The following is a 22,546-nucleotide window of genomic DNA, read 5'->3' as shown; positions in this document are numbered from 1 at the left end:
CTCCTTTGGCGGCAAGGTTCTTAGTGCGGCAATTTCCTAGGGTCCCTTGTTGGGGACCTCTGGCTGTTGGGATAAGTTTTACATTCCCTGGTTTTTTGTCTTTTCCTGGGTTGTTGCTCCTGTTGAGCACTTGTTTTTTCCTGTTGCCCAGCTGGTTTCCTTCCTTTGGTAAGGTTCCTTTCTTTGATGCGGAGACTGCGTTGCCTTTTCGGCGCGGATGCGTTTCCCACCCCTCATGTTTGCACTGCTTTGGGACGTCCCCATATGTGACGAATATGAAGAGGCGGCGACTGTCGGAGGACGTAAGAGAAAACTGAATTTTTGTAAAATCTTACCTGTAAAATTCCTTTCTCTGAGTCCTCCGACAGTCGCCGCCCCCGCCCCTCTTTTGGGGTTTGGTTGTATACTCTACTGCTATTCCACTAAAACTGAGATATGGTTGCAGGAAGTAGGAGGGTATTGACTGAGGGGACCACCCCTTGAGGGTGGGATATGTTAAAAGCTTTAATGTTAACATATTCTGTTGCCTAGCTACTCCTTCGGAGCAAAGTCTAATACCCCCATATGTGACGAATATGAAGAGGCGGCGACTGTCGGAGGACTCAGAGAAAGGAATTTTACAGGTAAGATTTTACAAAAATTCAGTTTTTCTCCTCCGTCATGGTGTCTCAAGTGGTGGCTGATTGGACCAAGGTGCTTAAGCGCACCCTCGTGGCTGATTCTGCCCCCCCCCCCCTACTACCTTGGAGATGGTGGACCAGATTCATCAAGCGGTTATGTATCTGTGTGATGCGGCCTTGGATGAGGCCCCGTTGGCGGCTCGCCTGTCTGGTGTCGCGGTACTTAACCGCTGCTTGATATGGTTGAAAAGCTGGTCGGCTGACCAGACTTCCAGGAAAAGGTGTCAGACATCCGTTATGCGGGGACTCGTCTTTTTGGGGAATCCCTGGATGAATTGGTTAAAGGTGTCACTGGGGGCAAGAGCACTCTGCTGCCCCAGAATCCGAGGGGTAAGTTCTTCCACGGTAAGCGGGGCCCTTCCTTTAAACCAAACCAGGGGTCCTTTCGTGCCTTCAAGGCACAGGACAAGGGGAAACCCTTCAAGGGCCAGGGTGGCCAGAGAAAGCCCTGGGTGGGCAAGCCAAAAGCCGCCCAGGCTGGGGCGGCGGCCCAGTCCGCCTCAACCCGAAGGGATGCCCTCAACCATTTCAAGGGTGGGGGGACGACTGCGCGGTTTCCTCGAACCTTGGCTGCTCCGGATTCCGGACAGGTGGGTTCAGGAAATCATTCGATCAGGTTACAAGATCGAATTCCTTTCGCGACAGATTCTTTCCCTCAAATCTTCATTTGACCCCAGATCGGTTTCAAGATCTTCATCGGGCGGTGCAGGATCTCCTCGCCCAGGGGGTTATCGTCCCGGTGCCTCATCGGGACAGATTTTGGGGTTTTTACTCGAATCTGTTCACTGTGCCCAGAAAGGAGGGCAAGGTGCATCCGATTATGGACTTGAAAGCTCTTAACCGCTTCATGCGCGTTCAAAAATTCCGCATGGAATCACTCCGCTCGGTGGTGGCCTCATTGAGTCCAGAAGATTTCCTGGCTTCTATTGACCTAAAGGATGCGTATTTACACATCCCCATATTTGAGGGTAATCGGAGGTACCTCCGATTCGCTATCGCGGAGGAACACTATCAGATGGTGGCGTTGCCTTTTGGTCTCGCTTCGGCTCCAAGGGTGTTTACCAAAGTGCTGGCTCCTGTTCTGGGCCTGTTACGGGCACAGGGCATTACGGTCTTGGGATATCTGGAGGTGTTTTTGCCGAAGGACAAGCTCCGAACTCTGCAGAATAAGGTCAGGTCCCGCAGGGACAACGAGTCCTCGTCCCTCAGGACATGTATGCGGTCCCTGGGGTTGATGGTGTCAGCCTTTGAGGTGATACCATTTGCTCCGTTTCACAGGCGGTCTCTCCAGGCGGAGATACTGGCCAGTAGGGATGTAACGATATCGAAGATATCGCGATATCGTATCGTCGTGGTCGTCTTACAATATTGGGTTACAATATTAAAAGGACAGGTGTCCGTCAAAAAGCAAGAGGAATAAACACAGTCCCGCGGAACAAATCATTGTTAACTACATAGACCAGAGTTTAACGATTTTTTTTACTGTTTTTTTTTTTTTTTTTCTTGCAATGTAGATATTTTGATCTTTCTGATGAAAAACGTGAACATAAGCTAAATGATAGGTCAGTTTTTTTTTAAAGGCTTTTTGACTGACTATTTTATTTAAGTTTAAGTTATGTTCCTAAATACCAGTTTTAAAAGGCTGCCTTTATTTGCCTTGCACATTTAAACCTGACTTAACTTGATCTTTGCACTTAAAGGGAATTGCCTATTGTTTGTTTACAATTGTTCTAGCTGCTTCTTAACTTGAACATTGCACAAAAGAATCAGTTATGCAACCAAATATTACTATACAGAATATTGATGTTCCTGACTACAACTTGCACTTTAAAAGCACTATGTGATCAGTGTTTTATGTTGTCATGGATCCATAAATACAACAATAAATTGCCTGTTGACTGGCAAAAGCAGAATAAATGTCGGTATTTTTTCGCTATTATAATCACAAACACTATCATGAGCTATTTAACAATACCATGAGCTTTTCCACAATATCGCAATAAATATCGTACTGTGAGGTCAATATCGAAATTGTATCGTACCGTGAGATTTTGATATCGTTACATCCCTACTGGCCAGGTGGGACAGGCTCCCTCAGTCCTTGGACCTGAGGGTGTCTGAGTCACCAAACCAGAGTGGATCTTCTGTGGTGGCTCCAGTCCCCAGCCATAGCGGAGGGAAAATCCTTCCGGCCGTTGCTGTGGACGGTGATTACCACGGATGGCGTTCTGGGCAATCTGTCTGCCCAGGGCACCTGGTCGGTGGAGGAATCCTCCCTGCCGATCAACATCTTGGAATTGAGAGTGATCAGGCTGTGCCTGCTCCATTGGTCGGATCGTCTTCAGGGTCGCCCTGTATGGGTGCAGACGGACAATGCCACTGCAGTGGCTTACATCAATCACCAAGGGGGCACCAGGAGTGCCCGGGCGGCCCAGGAGGTTCTAGCTTGGGCCGAGACTCGCGTCCCGGCGGTTTCGGCAGTTCACATTCCGGGTGTGGAGAATTGGCAGGCCGACTATCTGAGCCGCCAGACTCTGGACCAGGGGGAATGGTCCCTGTACCCGGAGGTGTTTCAAATGCTGTGTGCGAAATGGGGATCCCCGGACGTGGATCTATTCGCGTCCCGGCTCAACAACAAGGTGGGAAGGTTCGTGGCAAGAACACGCGATCCTCTGGCGGACGCCTCGGATGCTCTGGTGGTGCCTGGGCACCGGTATCGTCTGATGTATGCCTTTCCCCCGATTCAGTTGTTGTCCAGGTTCCTTCGTAGGTTGGTCTCGGAACCGAAGTTGGTGATCCTGGTGGCCCAGACTGGCCGCGCCGGTCCTGGTACACGGACATCATTCAACTGGACGTCGAGCCCCCATCATTACGAGACGATCTTCTATCTCAGGGCCCGATCTTCCATCCTGCTTTACAGTCGCTGGCTTTAACGGCTTGGCTGTTGAAAGCCAGGTCCTGAGAGACGGGGGTCTCTCATCAGAGGTCATTCCTCCTCTGCTCAAGGCTAGGAAGGCCTCGTCTGGTAAGATCGATTACCTTACCTGGAAGGCTTATTTTGCCTGGTGTGAATCCAGGGGCTTCCCTCCTCGTTCCTACTCAGTGGCGAGGGTGTTAGCCTTCCTGCAATCTGGTGTGGACCTGCGCCTTGCGTTGACCACGATTAAGGGCCAGTTGTCTGCACTGGCTGTCCTTTTCCAGCGTCCCTTGGCATCTAACTCTTTGATTCGCACCTTTATTCAAGGTGTGCGTCATTTGGCCCCTCCGCGGAGGGCGCCTTTACCTCCTTGGGACTTGAACTTGGTTCTGTCCGTTTTGCAACGTCCTCCCTTTGAAAACATCAGGGAAATTTCTTTGCCTCTGCTGTCGAAAAAGGTTGCTTTTCTAGTGGAGATCACTTCTGCCCGCAGAGTGTCGGAGTTGGCGGCCTTGTCCTGCCGCTCCCCTTACCTGGTGGTTCATAGGGATAAGGTGGTCTTGCGACCTAGCCAGTCTTTTCTTCCGAAGGTGGTTTCTGATTTCCACCTTAATGAGGACATTGTTTTTGCCTTCGCTTTGTGCAAATCCAAAACATCCTAAGGAGTTTGCCTTACATTCCTTGGATGTTGTCAGGGCAATCAGGGTTTACCTGTCGTCCACTGAATCCTTTCGGAAGTCGGATTCCCTCTTTGTTCTTCCTGAGGAACCTTGGAAGGGTATGGCTGCGTCTGCGGCGACCATTTCCAAATGGATCAGACAGACGATTGTACAGGCCTATTCGATTAAGGAACGGGTACCGCCCTTCCCTGTCAAGGCGCACTCTACCAGAGCGGTGAGTGCGTCCTGGGCCTTCCGGCATCAGGCTTCGGTGGCCCAGGTGTACAAGGCTGCGACTTGGTCGTCTGTGCACACCTTTTCAAAATTCTACAAACTTGATGTTCTGCCATCGGCAGATGCCTCCTTTGGCCGCAAAGTTCTGTGTGCGGCAGTGCCTTAAGGGGACCCTAGGTTTGCGGGTCCCTGGCTGTTGCGGCTGTTTTTCCCCTTGGTTATTTGCTTTCCTGGGTGGTTGCTCAAGTTGAACCTTTTCTGTTACCCAGAGGATACCTTTCTGTTCACGGAAGGTTCCTTTCTCTGACGTGGGTGCTGCGTTGCCTTTATGACAGTTACGTTTCCCACCCCTCATGTCTACACTGCTTTGGGACATCCCATTGGTGAAGACTGAATGAGTGGGCGGCGACTGTCAGAGGACTTAAGAGAAAACTGAATTTTTGTAAAATTTTACCGTAAAATTCCTTTATCTGAGTCCTCTGACAGTCGCCACCCCCGCCCCTCTATTGGGGTTCTTTGGACTTAAACTGCTTGCTACCAAACTGAGTTGGGGTGGCTGATAGCAGGGGGGTATTGGACCAATGGGACAGCCCCCATAGGTGTGTCTATGTAAATTACTTTGTTTTTAACAAGTCTTATGCCTAGCTTGCTCCTATGGATAAGAGGTCAACTGTCAGAGGACTCAGAGAAAAGAATTTTACGGTAAGTTCTTAAAAAAATTCTATTTTTTTTCTCCTGTTTTTTTCTGTGAGATCTACAATCAACTGCTGGATTGGGCGACGGGCTGGATAATCTAGATCCAGTGATCACCTCAGCTCTGCGCTAGGTTGGCCACAACATAGCCCCACTGGATGGGGGCTGGCCTGCGAGTTAAACGCCTCACGAGGTCACATACGACTGGGTCTCGGCCCGAGTCGCAGCATTCCTCCTGACTGATAGCCCTCCCCCATTTCAATGGTGAGGGGTTCTTTCTCGAGCAGTGCCCACCTGTTTCCTGATATGGTGATTAGCTGTCCCCCCTCTCCCCCTATAGGGTTTTGGGGTGGACATGGGCCGCTCCTTGGGACGGTCGAACCCCTGGGTTCCCCTCCTTCCCTTCAGGCACCCCCTTTCATCTGTCCCCCATCCTAATCCACCCCTCCAAATATGCTGGGGCTGTGTGCTATACTGGCGATGGGGGCCGGAGGGTGCGCCACAAGCGACTGGATGATCAGCTGTGCGGAGGGGGGGGTTGTGCCTGCTGGTGGGGCTCCTGCCAGGGCCCCCTGTTCTGCCGGGGTCTGTCTTTAAGGCCTAGGGATCCCTCCTGGGTCCCTGGAGGCCTTGAGGTGCCGTGAGGGGCTGCCATTTTGCGGTAGCCTGTGTGTTTTAATGCATGGTGGCCATGTTTGTGTAGTTTGGCAGCCCTTTTGCGGTGGTCTGCCATTGAAATTTGCAGCGTCCATGACAGTGGAGCCCTATGGGCGTCAATTTTGGCAGTGGGAGCCCATCCTCATCCCCTAGTGCTGACTCCTGGATCTTTTCCCTTCCTGATCGCCGCACTTGGAGTGCAGCTTATTCTGGTGGCTGCAGGTGCCTGTTTCTGCTGGGTGGCGAGTCTGGTGGGGTTCTCTCCCTCTCTGCTGAGGATCGCTTGGTGCTTGTGCCTGGTGACCGGGTGGTGCTGCCAGCGTGGTGGAGGTTTTCCCTTTTACACACTTGCTGGGGTCCCCTCGTGACTCATGGAGTTTTTAGAGCACATATTCCCACCTTATTCCCTCTCTGAGGCTGCGGGGCCCTCCGAGTCCCAACCATCCATCGATGCACTAACGGCGCTCTTGGAGTCCTTTGTGTCCTGGGTGGAGGTGGCTTTGGAGCGACGGATTAACAAAAAGCGCCTCCCGCCTCATCTGTCTCATCAGATCCGGAATCTGATTCGGCGGCCGCAGACGTGGGTCACCCTGCTGGGTCTACAACCACGTGCGCGGAATCCTCTGATAGTCAGGATGATGCCTGCAACCACACACGAAAAGGCGCTGGAAGCACTGATTGTATCTGTGCATGAGACCTGAAAGATGGGGGATGCAGCTGAATGAAGGCGCAGGTTCCCTTTGGCACTCACAAGCCATCCAGAGTGGCAAAGGTGTTTCCTTTCCCAGCTTATTTTTACAGAATTGTCGCTTAAGAATAGGGACGACCAAAGCATCCCTTTGGACTCCCTAAGTGATTTTCTAGGCGTTACCCCTATGTGGAGTCCCTTCTTAAGATGTGGACTGTTCCACCGGTGGTGGATCCTCTGGTCCAGATTTAACAAGGCAACCATGATTCCGGGTTGAAGAGTCCCCGGCCTTTAAGAATCCGACTGACAGGAAGGCGGAGGCTGTGGCCCACAATATTTGCACTCTGGCTGGTCCGACACTGAGGCTGGTATTGACCATTGCCCTTGTGTCGCAAACTCTGACTGAGTGTGCTAAGCTTTTACGCCATAACCTGGAGGGAGAAAAGCCCCCCCCGCCTTTGCTAAGCTGGCGGGCCAGCTGATCCAGGGGCTGCTGTTTATCTGTGATGCCTCTTTGGATGCGGCTCTCCTAGTGGCTCGGCTCTCTGTTTTGGCAGTGGTCCTTCAGCGTGTCTTTTGGCTCAAAAGGTGGTCTGCGGACCAGACTCCAAAAAGGTCTTGACTGATCTTCCCTTTCAAGGAGATTACCTGTTTGGAGCTACCTTGGATGACATCATTAAAGGTCTCACAGTGGGAAAGAGTACTTTTCTTCCGCAGGCTACTAAGGGCAAGGAACCTCGTCGTAGACGTGGGCCCTTTTCAGTTCAGAAGAAGTTTTTTCGTCCCTCTGGGTCGACTGACAAGGGCTCGTAGCCTTTCAGGGCCTCCTCTGGGGGATCCAAATGAACATAGTCTGGCAAGCCAAGGGTCATTCGGTCTGGCTACAAGATCGAGTTTCGCTCTTGTCCCCCGGCAAGGTTCTTCCAACTTGCGTCTGTCCCCGAACCGCTTACAGGGTCTGTTTCAGGGTGGTACAAGATCTGTTGCTTCAAGGGGTGATTGTTCCGACTTTGGAACGTTTTCAGGGTTTTTACTCAAACCTGTTTACGGTTCTCAGGAAGGAAGGCAAGGTGTGTCTAATCCTGGACCTCAAGGAGCTGAACTGCTTTGTGTGGGTGCAGAAGTTCAGGTGGCATCCCTGTGTCAGGGAGATTTTCTTGCCTCGATCGACCTCAAGGATGCTTACCTTCACATTTCAATATGTGCCAGTCACCAGCGCTTCCTCCACTTTGCCGTGGGAGAGGAGCATTATCAGTTTGTAGCGTCACCCTTTGGTCTCACCTCTGCTCCTCGGGTTTTCACAAGTGTTGGCCCCGGTGCTAGCATTGTTACCTTCTGCGAGTGGAGTCTCCTACTTCTACTTCTTTGGTGGAAAACCTGGAAATCGCCATACGAACTCTGGGGGAGTTCGGCTGGATTCTGAATTTTCAGAAGTCTGCTCTGGTTCCGTCCACAAAGCTAGACTAGCGGGCATTCAAAGGTGGGCAGAACGGTTCGTTCCAGCCCTCTCCGCTGTACACATTTCGAGGGTGGAAAACTAGCAAGCGAATTACTTCAGTCGGCAGGCATTGGACCAAGGGGAGTGGTCCCTTCATTGAGGTGTTTCATCAGCTGTGTCTCCAGGGGGGGGTCATCCCTGAGGCAGATCTCTTGGCATCTCGGCTCAACGGAAAGGTACGAAGGTATGTGGCTCAGTCATGGGATCCCCTGGCAGATGCCACAGATGCGCTGGAGGGGCCGTGGGGTCAGTATCGTCTAATTTACGCCTTCCCTCCTTTCAAGCTTCTGATAAGATTTCTACGCAAGATTGAGGCAGATTGACTACAAGAACTGTGTAATTTGGTCCCCCTAAAGGACAGTAAACCGGCTCTTTGTTTAGAAAGGTTGGTGACCCCTGCTATAGACTATGGGTTTTGTAGTGTGCATAGAGCTGTGCACTGCTCATTCCAAACAAACAGGAGTAATGGACATTTAAAGTGGAGATGTATGGAGAATAAGGATGTTGTTTTTAGTGTCACTTTAAGTAGATCAGATTCTGGAGATATGATAGAATATAGCTCTCTTTCATTGACCCATTTCCCTATGTATATTATGTATATGAATTGTGTGAATTAAACATGAAGACTTTGAACATCAAAATGAAATTTTCTTTAATAGGATTTGGCAGATACATGATGTTTACGTCCCGTGGCATGTGGAAGTGGCGTTTTCTGTTAAGATGTCATGTATAATGCAAAACCGCCAATAACTGCAATTGTCTCGTGCAAAAAGCATTTCCTTCACCGTTTGTTCCTCCTCTCCATCATCACATTTATTGCTCAGACGACTTTCGAAGTGAATTTCTTTATTTCTGCAAATTAAGTTAATAACTTGAGCCTTGCATGTGAAATGGGATGAGATGTGCATGCCGAGTAGAAACGCTATGTATTCATTTACTAAATTTAATTAGAAAGTCACACTTTGCTTGTATTTTATTATTTGTACTTTTCTTCTTTCCTATTCTTCAGTCATTTTTTTTAGACTTTTTTGTTCTATTTAGAGTGGTCATTTTTCTTCTGATTGTTCTCACTTGTGTTTTAGGATTTTGTGATGTTCAGAAACGTATTAAATAAACTTGTTTGGATAGGGATATGGCCGCTGTTGCAGATTTTGTGTGTTTTTTTTTTTTTTTTTTTAATTTCAAAGCTGAACGGATAGGCTGCAGTCTGGGTGATAAAAAAACATAAAAAACAAAAAAAAAAAAACGATGCAGAACATTGTTATGTAAATTAGATATTGTGAAGTATTTTTTAGGTATTTTCTGAGATGGTTTCAAACCATTTTATGCAATTAAAAGGTACAGTTAATGAATGTGCACTGTACATGCTGAGGATTTTTTTTTTAGATAGGTGCTGACATGGAACGGGCGGTACATATCAAGATCGCTCTTCATGAGACTGGACAGGATGAAAGCTTGTGTGCACAATGTGTAAAACAGATCTGACATCCCTTGAAATTTTCTCATTCTCTTCAGGTGTCAAAGAAAGTTGCTGATCTGATTCTAGAGAAACAGCCCTCATATGTGAAGGTAAGTCTTCTTATCGAGAAAAAAAAGTCTAATCTGCAGCACCATGTATATTAAGAGCATACAAAGCTCATTAAAAAGACCTCAAAATAGCAAAAATAACTAGAAAAAAAAGTTTGAGACAAACTTTAAGTTGGCTTGAAAAAGCCTGACCAGAAAGTTTGAAAAGTTTAGATCGATCGATCGATAGAAAAGGTTTGAAGATCGATAGAAAGAAAAGGTTTGAAGATCGATAGAAAATGTTTGAAGATCGATCGATAGATAGAAAAGGTTTGAAGATCGATCGATCGTTTGAAAAGGTTTGAAGATCGATCGATCGTTTGAAAAGGTTTGAAGATCGATCGATCGAAAAGGTTTGAAGATCGATCGATCGAAAAGGTTTGAAGATCGATTGATCGAAAAGGTTTGAAGATCGATTGATCGAAAAGGTTTGAAGATCGATCGATAGAAAAGGTTTGAAGATCGATCGATAGAAAAGGTTTGAAGATCGATCGATCGAAAAGGTTTGAAGATCGATCGATCGATCGAAAAGGTTTGCGATCGAAAAGGTTTGAAGATCGATCGATAGATAGATAGATAGATTAGATGAGTTTGAATGAGTTTACATTGATTAGCATAAAAGCTTGATTGAGTCTAATGGGATTTGGAGCTTGGGTCATCTGAACATCCTGTCAATGAAAGTCTATGGGCATTTTTTGGGTTTTTAATTTTTAGGAAAACCGTAACTCAAACCAGTCTGAAAAGATATAGCACACCGAGTCAGAACAGTATGAAGGTCTGTGCCGAGTTTGGAGTATGTAGCTTGAACGGTCTAGGAGGAGTTAGCCCCGGTTCACACTTGTGCGTGTGCGGGGTTCGCATGTAATGTCGGAGCGCACTGCTCCGACATTACATGCGATCGGCTGTGCGGTGCGAGTTTAGCCATACAGTTTGTATGGCTAAATTCGCAGCGCAGCCGCATCAAACACGCACAGGACCCTTTTTGGCAGCCGCATCAGGATCGGATCACACAGCAGTTCACACTTGTGCGATCCAATCCTGTGCGAACTGCACGATCGCACTGCGATATGCGATCAAACTGGGGGTGTCTTTAAGATTACATTGACACCCCCAGCGTATCGCATATGGCAGTGTGAACTGCCGGGGGTGCGTGTGCGATGCGGGAACAGGCTGCGAATTCGCAGCCTTCCCGCATCGCATAAGTGTGAACCGAGCCTTAGTGTCCAAAAATGTTCCGCTCAGAAAAATAAGAATAATAATAAGTTTAAATACAATATTAGAAAGTTGGCTTTTGCAAGCCAACTTAATAAGTTTAAATACAATATTAGAAAGTTGGCTTTTCCAAGCCAACTTAACAAGGTTTGGTATCTATTTGGATCCTTCATCTGGTATAGCAAGCATGAAAATCCGGTTCTGATCACATTCATTGTATAGAAAATTCTCTTAATCGACTGGATATTAGCAATACCTGGATAGTCTTCACTTAACCTGATGTGGACCGCCCCACGTACATTTACTGCAGCAGGGCAGCTGCTCTGTGCAGAGAATCAAGTACGGGATTCTGCACTTCTGGGTCTGGAGTGCGCACACGAGCCACCGGCGGTCTGCCTCCACTGTGATTAGACACAGCGGGAGCCAAACATCGCATCCCCCGGGACCCGCTGATCATTCAAGGCACAGGTAGAACGGTGATCTGCCTATGTAAACACGGCAGATTGCCATTCTGTGACAAGGGAAGGCAGTGATCTTGTGTTTCTACTTAGCAGAAATCTGCTAAGTAGATCTCTGCCTTCCCAATGATCTCTGCCTTCCCAATGTACAAGTACCCCCTCCACATAGCACGCACATTACTAACCCTTTGATTGCCCCTGATGTTAACCCCTTCCTTGCCAGTGTCATTAGTACAGTGACAGCGAATATTTTGAGCACTGATCACTGTATTAGTGATGTGAAGTCAAAGAAAAGGTGTGCAAATCTATGAGCAGAAGCAGCACTAGAAAGTAATGTAAATAAGATGAATAAAGAAGATAATGCGCTTCAAAAATAAACCAACAATAATGATGTGTAAAACATTCAAATCGTATAGGTGCAAAAGTAGTCCGTGCACAAAATATATCCGATGGAGGACTTCAACAAATTTAAACAAAATACAGTTCATAAGTTAGAGTCCATAATCCAACATGTGCAAATAAATGATGTGTTCGGTGATAAATCCACAGTAAAAAAGGTGACTGTTTTCAGATTCAGTTTTCACAATGTAGTGAATGGCATCTTACCATGTGATCAACAAAACAGAGCCTCCAAGTAAAACTTGACAATGTGATAATACAATGACACCCTGTGATAATAGATGGACCCTTACCGAAGTTTATGGAGGTAAAGGCTTCAAGCAAAATAGGTAGGTGATCCCGTGTCAGCAGTAGACGACCCCTTGTGTGGAAACGCGTCGGAAGGAGCTGGTCACGCTGTCATTTTGGTCACGGAACCGTTCTGCAGGCGGTCGTGACGTTCTTCTTGGATTGCTGTATGTGTATTTCACCTTTAATAAATTTGATTTTAAAGGATAATGCACTATTAGTCCCTTTCTTTCTTTTGGGAATGTATTTTTGGGCCATTTTATCTTGAGCCGCACCAAGTGTTTTTTTCTGGATGATCCATAAGGAGAGTGCCTCACCTCTTCAGTCCTGCTGACACGGGATCACCTACCTATTTCGCTTGAAGCCTTTACCTCCATAATCTTCGGTAAGAGTCCATCTATTATCACAGGGTGTCATTGTATTATCACATTGTCAAGTTTTACTTGGAGGCTCTGTTTTGTTGATCACATGGTAAGAGGCCATTCACTACTTTGTGAAAACTGAATCTGAAAACAGTCACCTTTTTTACTGTGGATTTATCACCGAACACATCATTTATTTGCACTGTATTAGTGTCACTGGTCCCTAAAAAGTGTCAGGTGTCCAAATTGTCCACCGCAATATCGCAGTTCCGCTATAAGTCGCTAATTTGCCACCATTATTAGTAAAATAAATAAAAATTCCAGAAATATATTCCATAGTTAGTAGACACTATTACATTTCTGCAAACCAATAAGCATAGACTTATTGGGATTTTTTTTTTTTACCAAACATATGTAGCAGAATATATATTTGCTTAAATTAATAAAGAAATTCGATTTATTTATTTTTTTCAAAATTGTCTTTTTTTATGTTGAATCTGCATTTTATTCATTTTTGTAAGAAAAATAAACAGACATAGGAGAAGTTTTCCATACTCGTAGAAAAAAAAAATATATGTTGTGCATGTGAAATACAATGATAACAAGTGCAGTATCACTAAGAAACTATACAAAACATATCTCAAAGGTTTGGAGAAGATAGGTATGGAAACCGGAGTTACTTATTCCATATTCTGTTCAGTACACTAGTTACATACACAAACGATAAGGCAATTAAGAATATAACACGTATAGTAAAAACGAAAAAGAGAGAGGAGAGAAAAAAAAAAAAAAAGGGGGGGGGGGGTTGTAGAGGGAAGGAAAAATGAAAATGAAAAGGAAGGGGAAGAATTCTACCCATGAGAAGGCCCCCTAACCGCCGGCCACAAAGTTATCAAAATCTGATGAGAACCGGAAATGTAGCCATACAGTCCACATAATGGAATGGGGTTCGCTCTTACCATCATCCCAAACTGTCATACGTTCCATGTGTTCAATCCTGTCATCTTTTTTTTTGTTTAAAGCGCAAAAAATAAAAAATGCATAAATGATCAAATACCACCAAAGCAAGCTCTATTTGTGGGGAAAAAAAGGACTGACTTTTTTTTTTTTGTGTCCCGGATGGAGATGGCTTTTGGGCGATAGGCTAGCAAAAAGCCCCCCCCCCCCCCCACACCTTCCCCTCTTCTGTCTCATGAGATGCTGAATCTGATTCGGCGGCTGTGGACGTGGGTCACCCTGCTGGGTCTGCAACCTCGCCCCTGGAATCCTCAGATAGTGAGGATGATTCCCCCACATCTACAACCGCGCATGAAAAGGCTCTGGTGAAGGCATTGATTGTATCCGTGCGTGAGACCTAGAAGATGGGGACGCAGTTGTGACGGAGGTGCAGGTTCCCTCACTCACAAGCCATCCAGAGCGGCAAAGGTGTTTCCTTTCCCTGTCTATTTTGACAGAATTGTCACTAAAAAGTGGGGACGACCAAAGCGTCCCCGCGGGGTCCCTAAGTGATTTACTAGGCATTACCCAAATGAGGAGTTCCTTCTTAAGAAGTGAACTGTTCCACCGGTGGTGGACCTTCTAGTTTCCAGATTAAACAAGGCAACCATTATTCTGGTTGAAGAGTCCACGGCCTTTAAGGATTCGGCTGACTGTAAGGTGTAGGCTGTGGCCCGCAATATGTACACTTTGGCTGGTTCGCCAATGAGGCTGGTATTCACCATTGCCCTGGTGTCGCAAACTCTGACCGAGTGGGCTAAGTTCTTACGCTGTGACCTGAAGGGCGAACAGCTCCCCCCTGCCTTTGCCGAGCTGGCAGACCAGCTGGTCCAGGGGCTGCAGTTTACCTGTGATGCCTCTTTGGATGTGGCTCCCCAAGTGGTGTGGCTCTGTTATGGCAGTGGTCCTTCGGCGTGTCTTCTGGCAGTCCAGGGGGGCCGTATACTCGTGTATAGGGTTCACTTTGAGTTTATTGGCAACAAGGCCACTGCACTACGACACACTTTTTTTGCCCCTGCCTCTAGAGCCGGGCCTCTTGGCTAGGATCAGAGGAACTTTTAATTCCTGGCCGAAGGGCCTGCCGTGGTATTGCACCATGGCACTACTGCGCTTCTCCACTTCCCTTTCCCAACTTTTGTCACGTTTATTTTTTCTTTGTTGGCACAGTACACTTTATTCACAGTTTGATTAGTAGAGTTTGATTAGTAGGGTGTAGGTCCTCGGGCCTGTTATGAAAGTCGTGGGAGGGGGTGGATATGGCCTTCTGGCTTAGTTCGCCTTTTCTCATGGGGTCTCCCTTTCGGGGGAGCCCCACCTAGTACTTGGGGTTGGTCTGTTTGGTCAGACCTCTCAGAGAAAGGGGTCCACCTGGTTTTGCCTAGGTGTACCAGTAAATATCTCTGGCCCTCTCAGGAACCCTGCGCCCCAGGCGGGGGGGGGGGGGGGGATCAGGGTAAGGGCCCTCCCTCTTCAGAGGAGGTCCAAGTGTTTGCCCTGTGCACTTTTTTGTTTAATCACGCTTTGTGTGCATTTTTTTTTTTTTTTTTAACCGGTTGTTAGTCTGAGTGTGTTTCACACACCACGGGCTTTAAAAAAGAAAAGTATTGGAGGAGAGCAGGCTGAGTTCCCCAACACGGATAACTGACCACGATGTGTTCTCCTGCTTAGTGTGGTCATTTTCTAATAGAAAAGTAGAGGGACTGGCAGGAATACCAGGGTTTCCACATAAAGGAAGCAATACAAAGAGAACAGGATACTTTCTTATACAAGAATATGGTACAGCAGACACAGGAATATGAAATGTTTGGTTTACATATTCTTTTTCCTTTAAATGATGCCATCAATTTATGCCACACTTTACCTACTTTGTAACTCCCTGCCCTTCTTAGGGCTTAGTCTCAGGTAACACACACACACACACACACACACACACACACACACAAACACTCCAGTTTACACAGAAGCTGATTAATCTGCCAGAATGTCCGTGTGGGAGGAAATAGAAGTGCTAACCACTATGCCACTGTGCTGGTATTTATATGGTGATAGTTTTGCTCCTGAGTTCCTGGCTCTGCACACTGGTTGCATCTGTTAGGAGTTGGGACCACCTGTTTGATTTTTAATTAATTTTACATTTCTGAGAATCGGACGGTAGGAGTGGGCGAGAGCACACAGAGCTCCAGGTTGGCTGGGAATACAGCCAGGGCCTCTATATAGCAAGGAAAACTCCCTGTTGGAGTTTATAAGAGATGCAGAAAGCCATCAGGTGATCCATCTGTCAGACTCCCATATGCAATATTACATTTGTGCAGATTGGCTAAAACAATGCTCTATGGGCTTTAAAGCGGTATGAAAGAAAAATAAAAAAAAAACAGGAAGACAATAGCGTAATGTGCTAGCATGCATCCTAGCACATTATGAAATGCTTATCTTACAACGAAGCCCCTGCAGCGGTGCCTGCTCACCGCTGAGGGAGCTGACATGTTCCCTCAGCGTCTCTTAAGGAATTGTGGGCTCCGCCACTATGAGTGGCCGGAGCTGCGATGACGTCACTCCCGCGCACAGTTCCCTCAGTTTCGGCAAGGAGCTCTGAAGTTCCGGCACAATACACCAGAGCACATGCGCCACTGATATCAGTGGCAGGCATGCAGGGTGAATATTGGGAGATATTCATTTCACCAACAGGTAAGCCTTATTATAGGCTTACCTGTAGGTAAAAATCACCAAGCGGGGTATACAACCGCTTTAAGATGTCTCTTTGGTGGTGTCCTGTTCATAGCAATAAAGCCAGTTCTTTGGTTCATTTCCTCTGTCTAGGTAAGAAATGGGATCTAAAAAGAAACTGTTGAGACATTTCTTTCCGGAATATTCTGGTGTACTTGGATCTATTGCTTTCTTTACTGGACTAGCATTATCAACCACTTGAAAATAAGAACAATATGTAGAAAGTGAGACTTTAAAAGTGCTGGGAACCCCCTCTCAGAAAAATGGCAATACATATATAAAATTAAGAGTTTTTATGATTACAAAAATAGTAAAAAAGATACTCTGGGTTTTGCCCCTTAAAAACATGAATTTGCTCCTACACATATTGTTTTCAACCAAAACAAAATCCCTTGAGGTAGAGCTTCTATCCTGCATACAGGGTCATGCATATATAGATTCATGGCATAAAACTAAAGTAGTATTGTGCTTTGTATACAACACATAAAGTAGCAGGAAGAATTAGCTCAGTTCCAACGCGTTTTGCCTATGGCTTTTTCAAGGGTTTATGGGATTTGTATGGTTTTGGTATGAGAACAGAACATTCAATGATAACAGGAGACATGCATGTACTATTCATTCCGAACCAGTCAGAAATGCTAGGATGTATAAAGATGCACACAGGCGGACCAAGATGGAAAAGGGGGGGGGGGGGGTTGGGGGCTACCACCAGGCCGCAAACACCGACCCCAGAGAACAGCGAACGAATGCCAGGAAATGTAAATTGGAGCAAGGTCCAAGGATGCTCCTATATATGTCCAAAAACATGAGTGTAGCACTCTAGAGAGCAATACATCCCCCTGTGTGGGTAACTACACAGTCAGTCAGTCTGCAACAGGGGATAGTGTTCATAAAAAAAAAAGCCAGGGGAGCCAGAGATGCATTCCCAAACCGCCCCCCCCCCCCCCCCCGCCGCCTTCCACAGCTTGCTCCATTGCCTGAGAGACCCAAGCAACCAGTCATCATGTCCGTCCATAGAAACTCACTGAAAACTCAGCATGTGCAAATATGCCACTACAGCTGCAAAATCCCTACCTAAATTGGGGACATGAACAGAAGGGGGGGGGGAGATAGAGAGCAAGCAGGATTTCAAGGTTTTTTGCAGAATACAAATCTCATAGTAACTGAGTGAGGATGTACAGCATGTAATGCACCATTTATTGATAGTTTTTATGATGTGGTTTTAGTGACACTTTAAGTGCTTGTTTAGGTCTAGGGCAGGGGTCTCCTAACTTTCCAAACAAAGGGCCAGCTTACTGTCCTCAAGACTTTAGGAGGACCTGATTGTGGTCAGCGGGCCCTGCATCAGCGAGAGTAAATATGGCCTCAGGGTTGGTGGTTAGTGGGAGGAGGAGGCTCCTATTAGGAGAAATCCTATCCCATCATTGGTATAAGTGGAAGATATAATGCCCCATTTTTTGTAAATGGGAGGTATAGAGCCTCATATAATTTGGAGGCATAGTGCCCCGAGGGCCTGATAAAGGCTAGCAAAGGAGAATGAGCAACTTTAAAGTTAATTTGATCAAATCTGAACTTCTAAATGTGTCTTTATCTATAAGTATCCTGCAGCAGCTTTCGTCTTCTTTCCCATTTAAGACAAATTCTACTTCGGTTTGTTATTTAGGGATTTTCCTCCCCACTAAGGCAACTGAGCTTTTTGCAGTAAATTTTGAGCCCTTATTTTGTAAAACTCAACAGATCTGTTGTCCTACTCTAATAAAAGACTTTCCTGGTTTGGAAGGAAAACGTTTTGAAGATGGATGTTCTTCCACGCTTTTTAAACCTGTTTCGGACTATCCCCATTTCTATTCCATCTGCATATTTCATTAAACTTCGTCGATTGTTTTCTCAGTTTATATGGAACTCAAGCCGACCTAGATTACGATATTAGATCCTGTCCCTCCCGAAAGATAAGGGGGGTGCTGGAGCACTTGACCCTTCTCTTTATTACAAAGCGGCAGTGTTGACACAAATAGTAGATTGGTTCCATGGCTTATCATCTAAGCTATGGGTTCAATTGGAGCAATATATCAATTACCTATGACTTACGAGCCATGCCCTGGGTGCCAGCAACTCACCGAGGAGATTTATCTCGATTTGCTGGAATGACACGTCAGACCTTACGGATCTGGGACAATGTGGTGGAATCTGGTTCAATTTCAAAGATTCGGGGACCAATGTCACCATTCTTTGGGACCCCAGAATTTCCAGCGGCTGTTAAGAGTACACAATTTGGCCCATGGAATAAGAAGGATCATCGTCGCGTGGCCCAACTATTACAAGCAGATCCTACATTATTATTGACTGACCCCTCAACTCAAAAATTCTCTCAAAAGATGACAGCATGGATATGGAGACAACAAGTTCTTTCATACCTACGTACTTTTTTTTTTTTCCCCTGGCAGATGTCCGAGGGGAACCATCGGAACTTGAGGGTATGCTTCTTCATACAGACCCTCCTAGGCATGTACTCTCTTCTTTTATACGGATTACTGATTAAGGCCTTTCGCCCGGAGTTCCCTTCCTACACTAGGGTGTGGGAACGGGAACTCGGGCATGCTTTTTCCCCTTTGGACTGGCATAAGTGTTTTGTTCTAACCCATGGATTTTCTGTGGATATTAGGATTCAAGAAAAGGGGTTTAAACTAGGGATGCACCGAAATGAAAATTCTGGGCCGAAACCGAAAATGCAGGATGCCCTTGGCCGAAAACTGAAACCGAAACCGAAAATTACGTTTTCCCCCAAATAATTTTAAAATAGATAGAAGAGGGGCATACACCAAAAACAGGCAGCGACGTACACCTGTCGCTGCCACCCTGTCACAGTATATGTACTGTGACGGGTTGCCAAGAGGTTTATTTAATTACCAATGGTATTTGTATTATGCAGCATGAGGGGGTTAATGTATTGCCACTGCTGGTCACTGATGCATTAGTGACCGACCAGTGGCAGTTAATTAACCCCTTTGTGCTGCATTACTGCAACCAGTATCAGTGTAAATTAACACTGGTTGCACTGATATTGGTTGCACTAATGCAGCACAAAGGGGTTAATTAACTGCCACTGGTCGGTCACTAATGCATCAGTGACCAGCAGTGGCAATATATTAACCCCCTCATGCTGCATAATACTAATACCATTGATGAGCTGCCTCAGCCTCCCCCCCCCCCCCCACTGCCTCAGCGTCCCCCTCGGCAGTACACCCCCCCCCCCCCCCCGCCTCAGCGTCCCTCCCCATCCCAAGGATGCAATCTCCTACTCACTCTGCTCCTCCGGTGTCCTTTAAAAGACGCGCCTCTGGCCGTCGGCCCCTCTCCCTGTGATGTCACTACTACTACTACTATGATCTGTGCCCGAATTAACTAACACACCGGGCAGGAGGGTGGGCGAGCGGCCGCTAATAGCTATAACTATGTGAGCGCTTCACTACCCTGTCAGAGGAGATACCCGCATGACAGGGAAGTGAAGCGCTCACATAGTTCTAGCTATTAGCGGCCGCTCGTCTGCCCTCCCGCCCTCCCGCCCGGTGTCAGGTCAGTTCATTCATACACATAGTCGTAATAGGGACATCATTGAGAGGCGGGCGGCCGGCCAGAGGCAGGACTTTTCAAACCTGCGCTGCGCCCTCCTCCTTCCTCATGGCGGCCATTAATTTCGGCATTTTTAACCCATTTTCGGCCGAAATGGGATAGGCCCATTTTCGGCCGAAATTTCAGTGCATCCCTAGTTTATCCCTAGTTTAAACTACTACCCAGATGGTATCGATGCCCGGCTACTATCAAATATATAGATTTTACATCGTCCGATGTATGTTGGAGATGTTCATCGGATAGTGGCACAATGCTACATATATGGTGGCACTGCCCCCAAATCCTGAAGTTATGGGAAAATGTTTTTGCTTTGCACTGCAGGTTGACAGAGACCACAATGACTCCTTCACCTGAGATAGCTCTGTTATCCTTGGTACCGGGATCTCTCAGGTTGGTAAAGTTGGATATCCTGTTCCATTTTTTGGCTGCTATGAGAAATGTGATCCCTAGATATTGGAGACAATCAGAAGTGCCCTCTCTGATGGAGTGGGTGGTAGAGGTGGATAAAATTAAAGCCTTGGAACGTTTACTTGTGCAAGAACTTGATGATTTTGGAACGTTTTGCGAATACTTGGTCCGTGTGGGTTAAGTTTCTGGATTCAGCTGAGTTTAAGTGGGCCGCTGATATATAGTCATAGCGGAGTGCGTACTTTCTGTGCGTATTTTCTGTGTTTTTTGTACTTTTTGTGTTTTTTTTTATTTTTATATTTTTTTCTTTTTCTTCTTTTTTTCATTTTCCCCCTGTTCGGTTGAGAGTGTGTACATCAAGTCATTAAGCCAACGAAGACATTGACATATTTGTAAATCAGGATTAAGTGATCTATTCAGAGGAGCATTTAGTTATGGGATTATAATCATGATATGAGTTGGTTTTACTAACAATATATTAAGGTTTTGTAAGATAAAGTACTCTGTGTAGCCATAATGTTTGTTGGATATTAAATGTTTGATATCTATATTTCTAACATTAACATGAAATACTTGGTATCATGTAAGTGGTATTAAGTAAGATGGTTCTGGAGAGAATTTCCTTTTTCCCTTTTTCTTGTGTACACTTGTATTTTCTAATAAAATAAGATTGAAAAGAAAGGCTAGCAAAGGGCCACAGCTTCTAGTCTAGGGGAACAAAAAATATGATTTGCTTACACGATCCTCCGCTCCTCCACGCAGCTAGACCGGTCATTGCAGTGGCCTTTCCCAGATGCTCTAGAGCAGGGATTCCCAAACTACGGCCCTCCAGCTGTTGCAGAACTACACATCCCATGAGGCATTGTAAAACTCTGACATTCACATACATGACTGAGCATGATGGGAATGGTAGTTCCTGAACAACTGGAGGGCGTAAGTTTGGGAATCCCTGCTCTAGAGGTCTAGTATCCTGACATCACCAAGACCTGAGCAGGACTCCTAGCCCTGCATTGGGCATGTTGACAAGGAGTAAACAAAGCTTTCTAGTCTCAGTCTAGTCCCCCAGCACAGAGCTCCTAACTATAACCTGTGTTTGTTGATGCAAGATGTCAGTTTTGTTGTTTTTTTTCCCCTGAAATTGAGAGAAAAGGTAAAATAATAATTGCTATTTTAAAGCCTCCCATGATGTTCGAGCTGACCGGTGTTCCGTGAGAATAACCTACCCCGTGAGAAATGCCTACCCTCGTCACTTCCTGTCAGGAACAGCTGAGCAGCGTAGCATGCTCAAGGCCCCGGATACGTCACTGAACAGCTGAGGAACTGACAAGTGTGCATGCTCGGATGGTATGGATTTATCACGGTAGTGTGTGTAACGTAACATTTGCGGCGGGTACATTAAAACAGCTGGGCTGCAACATGAGTCATCTTCGCTCCTATCCCTGTCACTTCCCTGATCTTGGCTAGTAAATGTAAAAGCGGCGGCGGGCGTATGAAATCTAAATGACGGAGATCTCTCGTCTCCGTGATCCGTTTTTATATTTATTAGCCGAGATCAGGGAAGTGACAGGGATAGGAGCGGAGGTGACTCATGTTGCAGAGGAGCTGTAACCGCCGCAAGTGTAACGTTACACACACTACCGTGATAAATCCATACCCTCCGAGCATGCGCACTTGTCAGGCCCTCAGCTGTTCAATGACGTAGGGGCACCGGAAGTGACAAGGGTAGGCATTTCTCACGGGTAGGTTTTTTTCACGGAACACCGGTTCCCCTTTGCAGGAATAAATAAAGAAATACATTTCAGATTTGCTGTTTGTTCATTGAAATGTTATGTTTCCTGTGTTTTCACTTTATGATGTTAATATAATTGGAACAATCTTTGTCTGTTTTCAGAGGTATAAATTCATTTGTTAAAAGCAATTTATTTTTGTGTGCCAAGCTGCTCCATGATGAGTTGCTGGGTAGACGGCACTTGTTAGGAGCTCAAGTCCCACTTCATGGTTTAAAGTGGCGATGAAACCAGCAGCCATCTAAACTTTGACTGCAATTTGAATAATTGTTCCCTCATTGGCCGTTTGCAGGTTCCTCTGTGTCCTGTTGACAGCTTGTTTAGGAGATAAATGTAGATGAAGCTGTTAATTGACAACGCAGCTGTACGTTGCTGTGTTTTGTTTTAAATGTACCTGTGCCTTGTTTGAGTTTGACACTTTAGGCTCCATTCGCATTAGCCTGCCTCCAAAGTTGCATGATTTACAGAGCGACTTTAATGCAACTTTGATCTGCCTTTACATTCTCTAGACCAAAGTCGCATCAACAGTCACACCAAAATAGTGCAGGCACCTTTTCAAAGAAAGATGTCTTGGAAAGGAATGGGCTGTGCCTTGTCAGGCACCTTTGATGTCCAAAGTCTCATGACAAGTTGCACATGTGTAAATGGAGCCTTAAAGTGTTGATAAACTCACAACTGTAAAATCACTGT

General features: G+C 46.2%; 1 protein-coding gene across 1 annotated transcript in view; it reads left to right on the top strand.

Moving 5' to 3' along the window:
- Positions 1–22,546, top strand: part of VPS50 (VPS50 subunit of EARP/GARPII complex) — a 428,941-nt gene that overhangs the window by 59,578 nt on the left and 346,817 nt on the right. Inside the window, exon 5 of the mRNA XM_082258038.1 lies at positions 9,542–9,595. Within this exon, the coding sequence (XP_082114164.1) occupies positions 9,542–9,595 (54 nt within the window). The remainder of the gene's footprint in view (positions 1–9,541; positions 9,596–22,546) is intronic.

The sequence above is a fragment of the Pelophylax lessonae genome, assembly GCF_965119305.1.
Source record: "Pelophylax lessonae genome assembly, chromosome: 5".
Lineage (NCBI taxonomy): Eukaryota > Metazoa > Chordata > Amphibia > Anura > Ranidae > Pelophylax > Pelophylax lessonae.
This window is presented reverse-complemented; position numbering and strand designations above follow the sequence as displayed.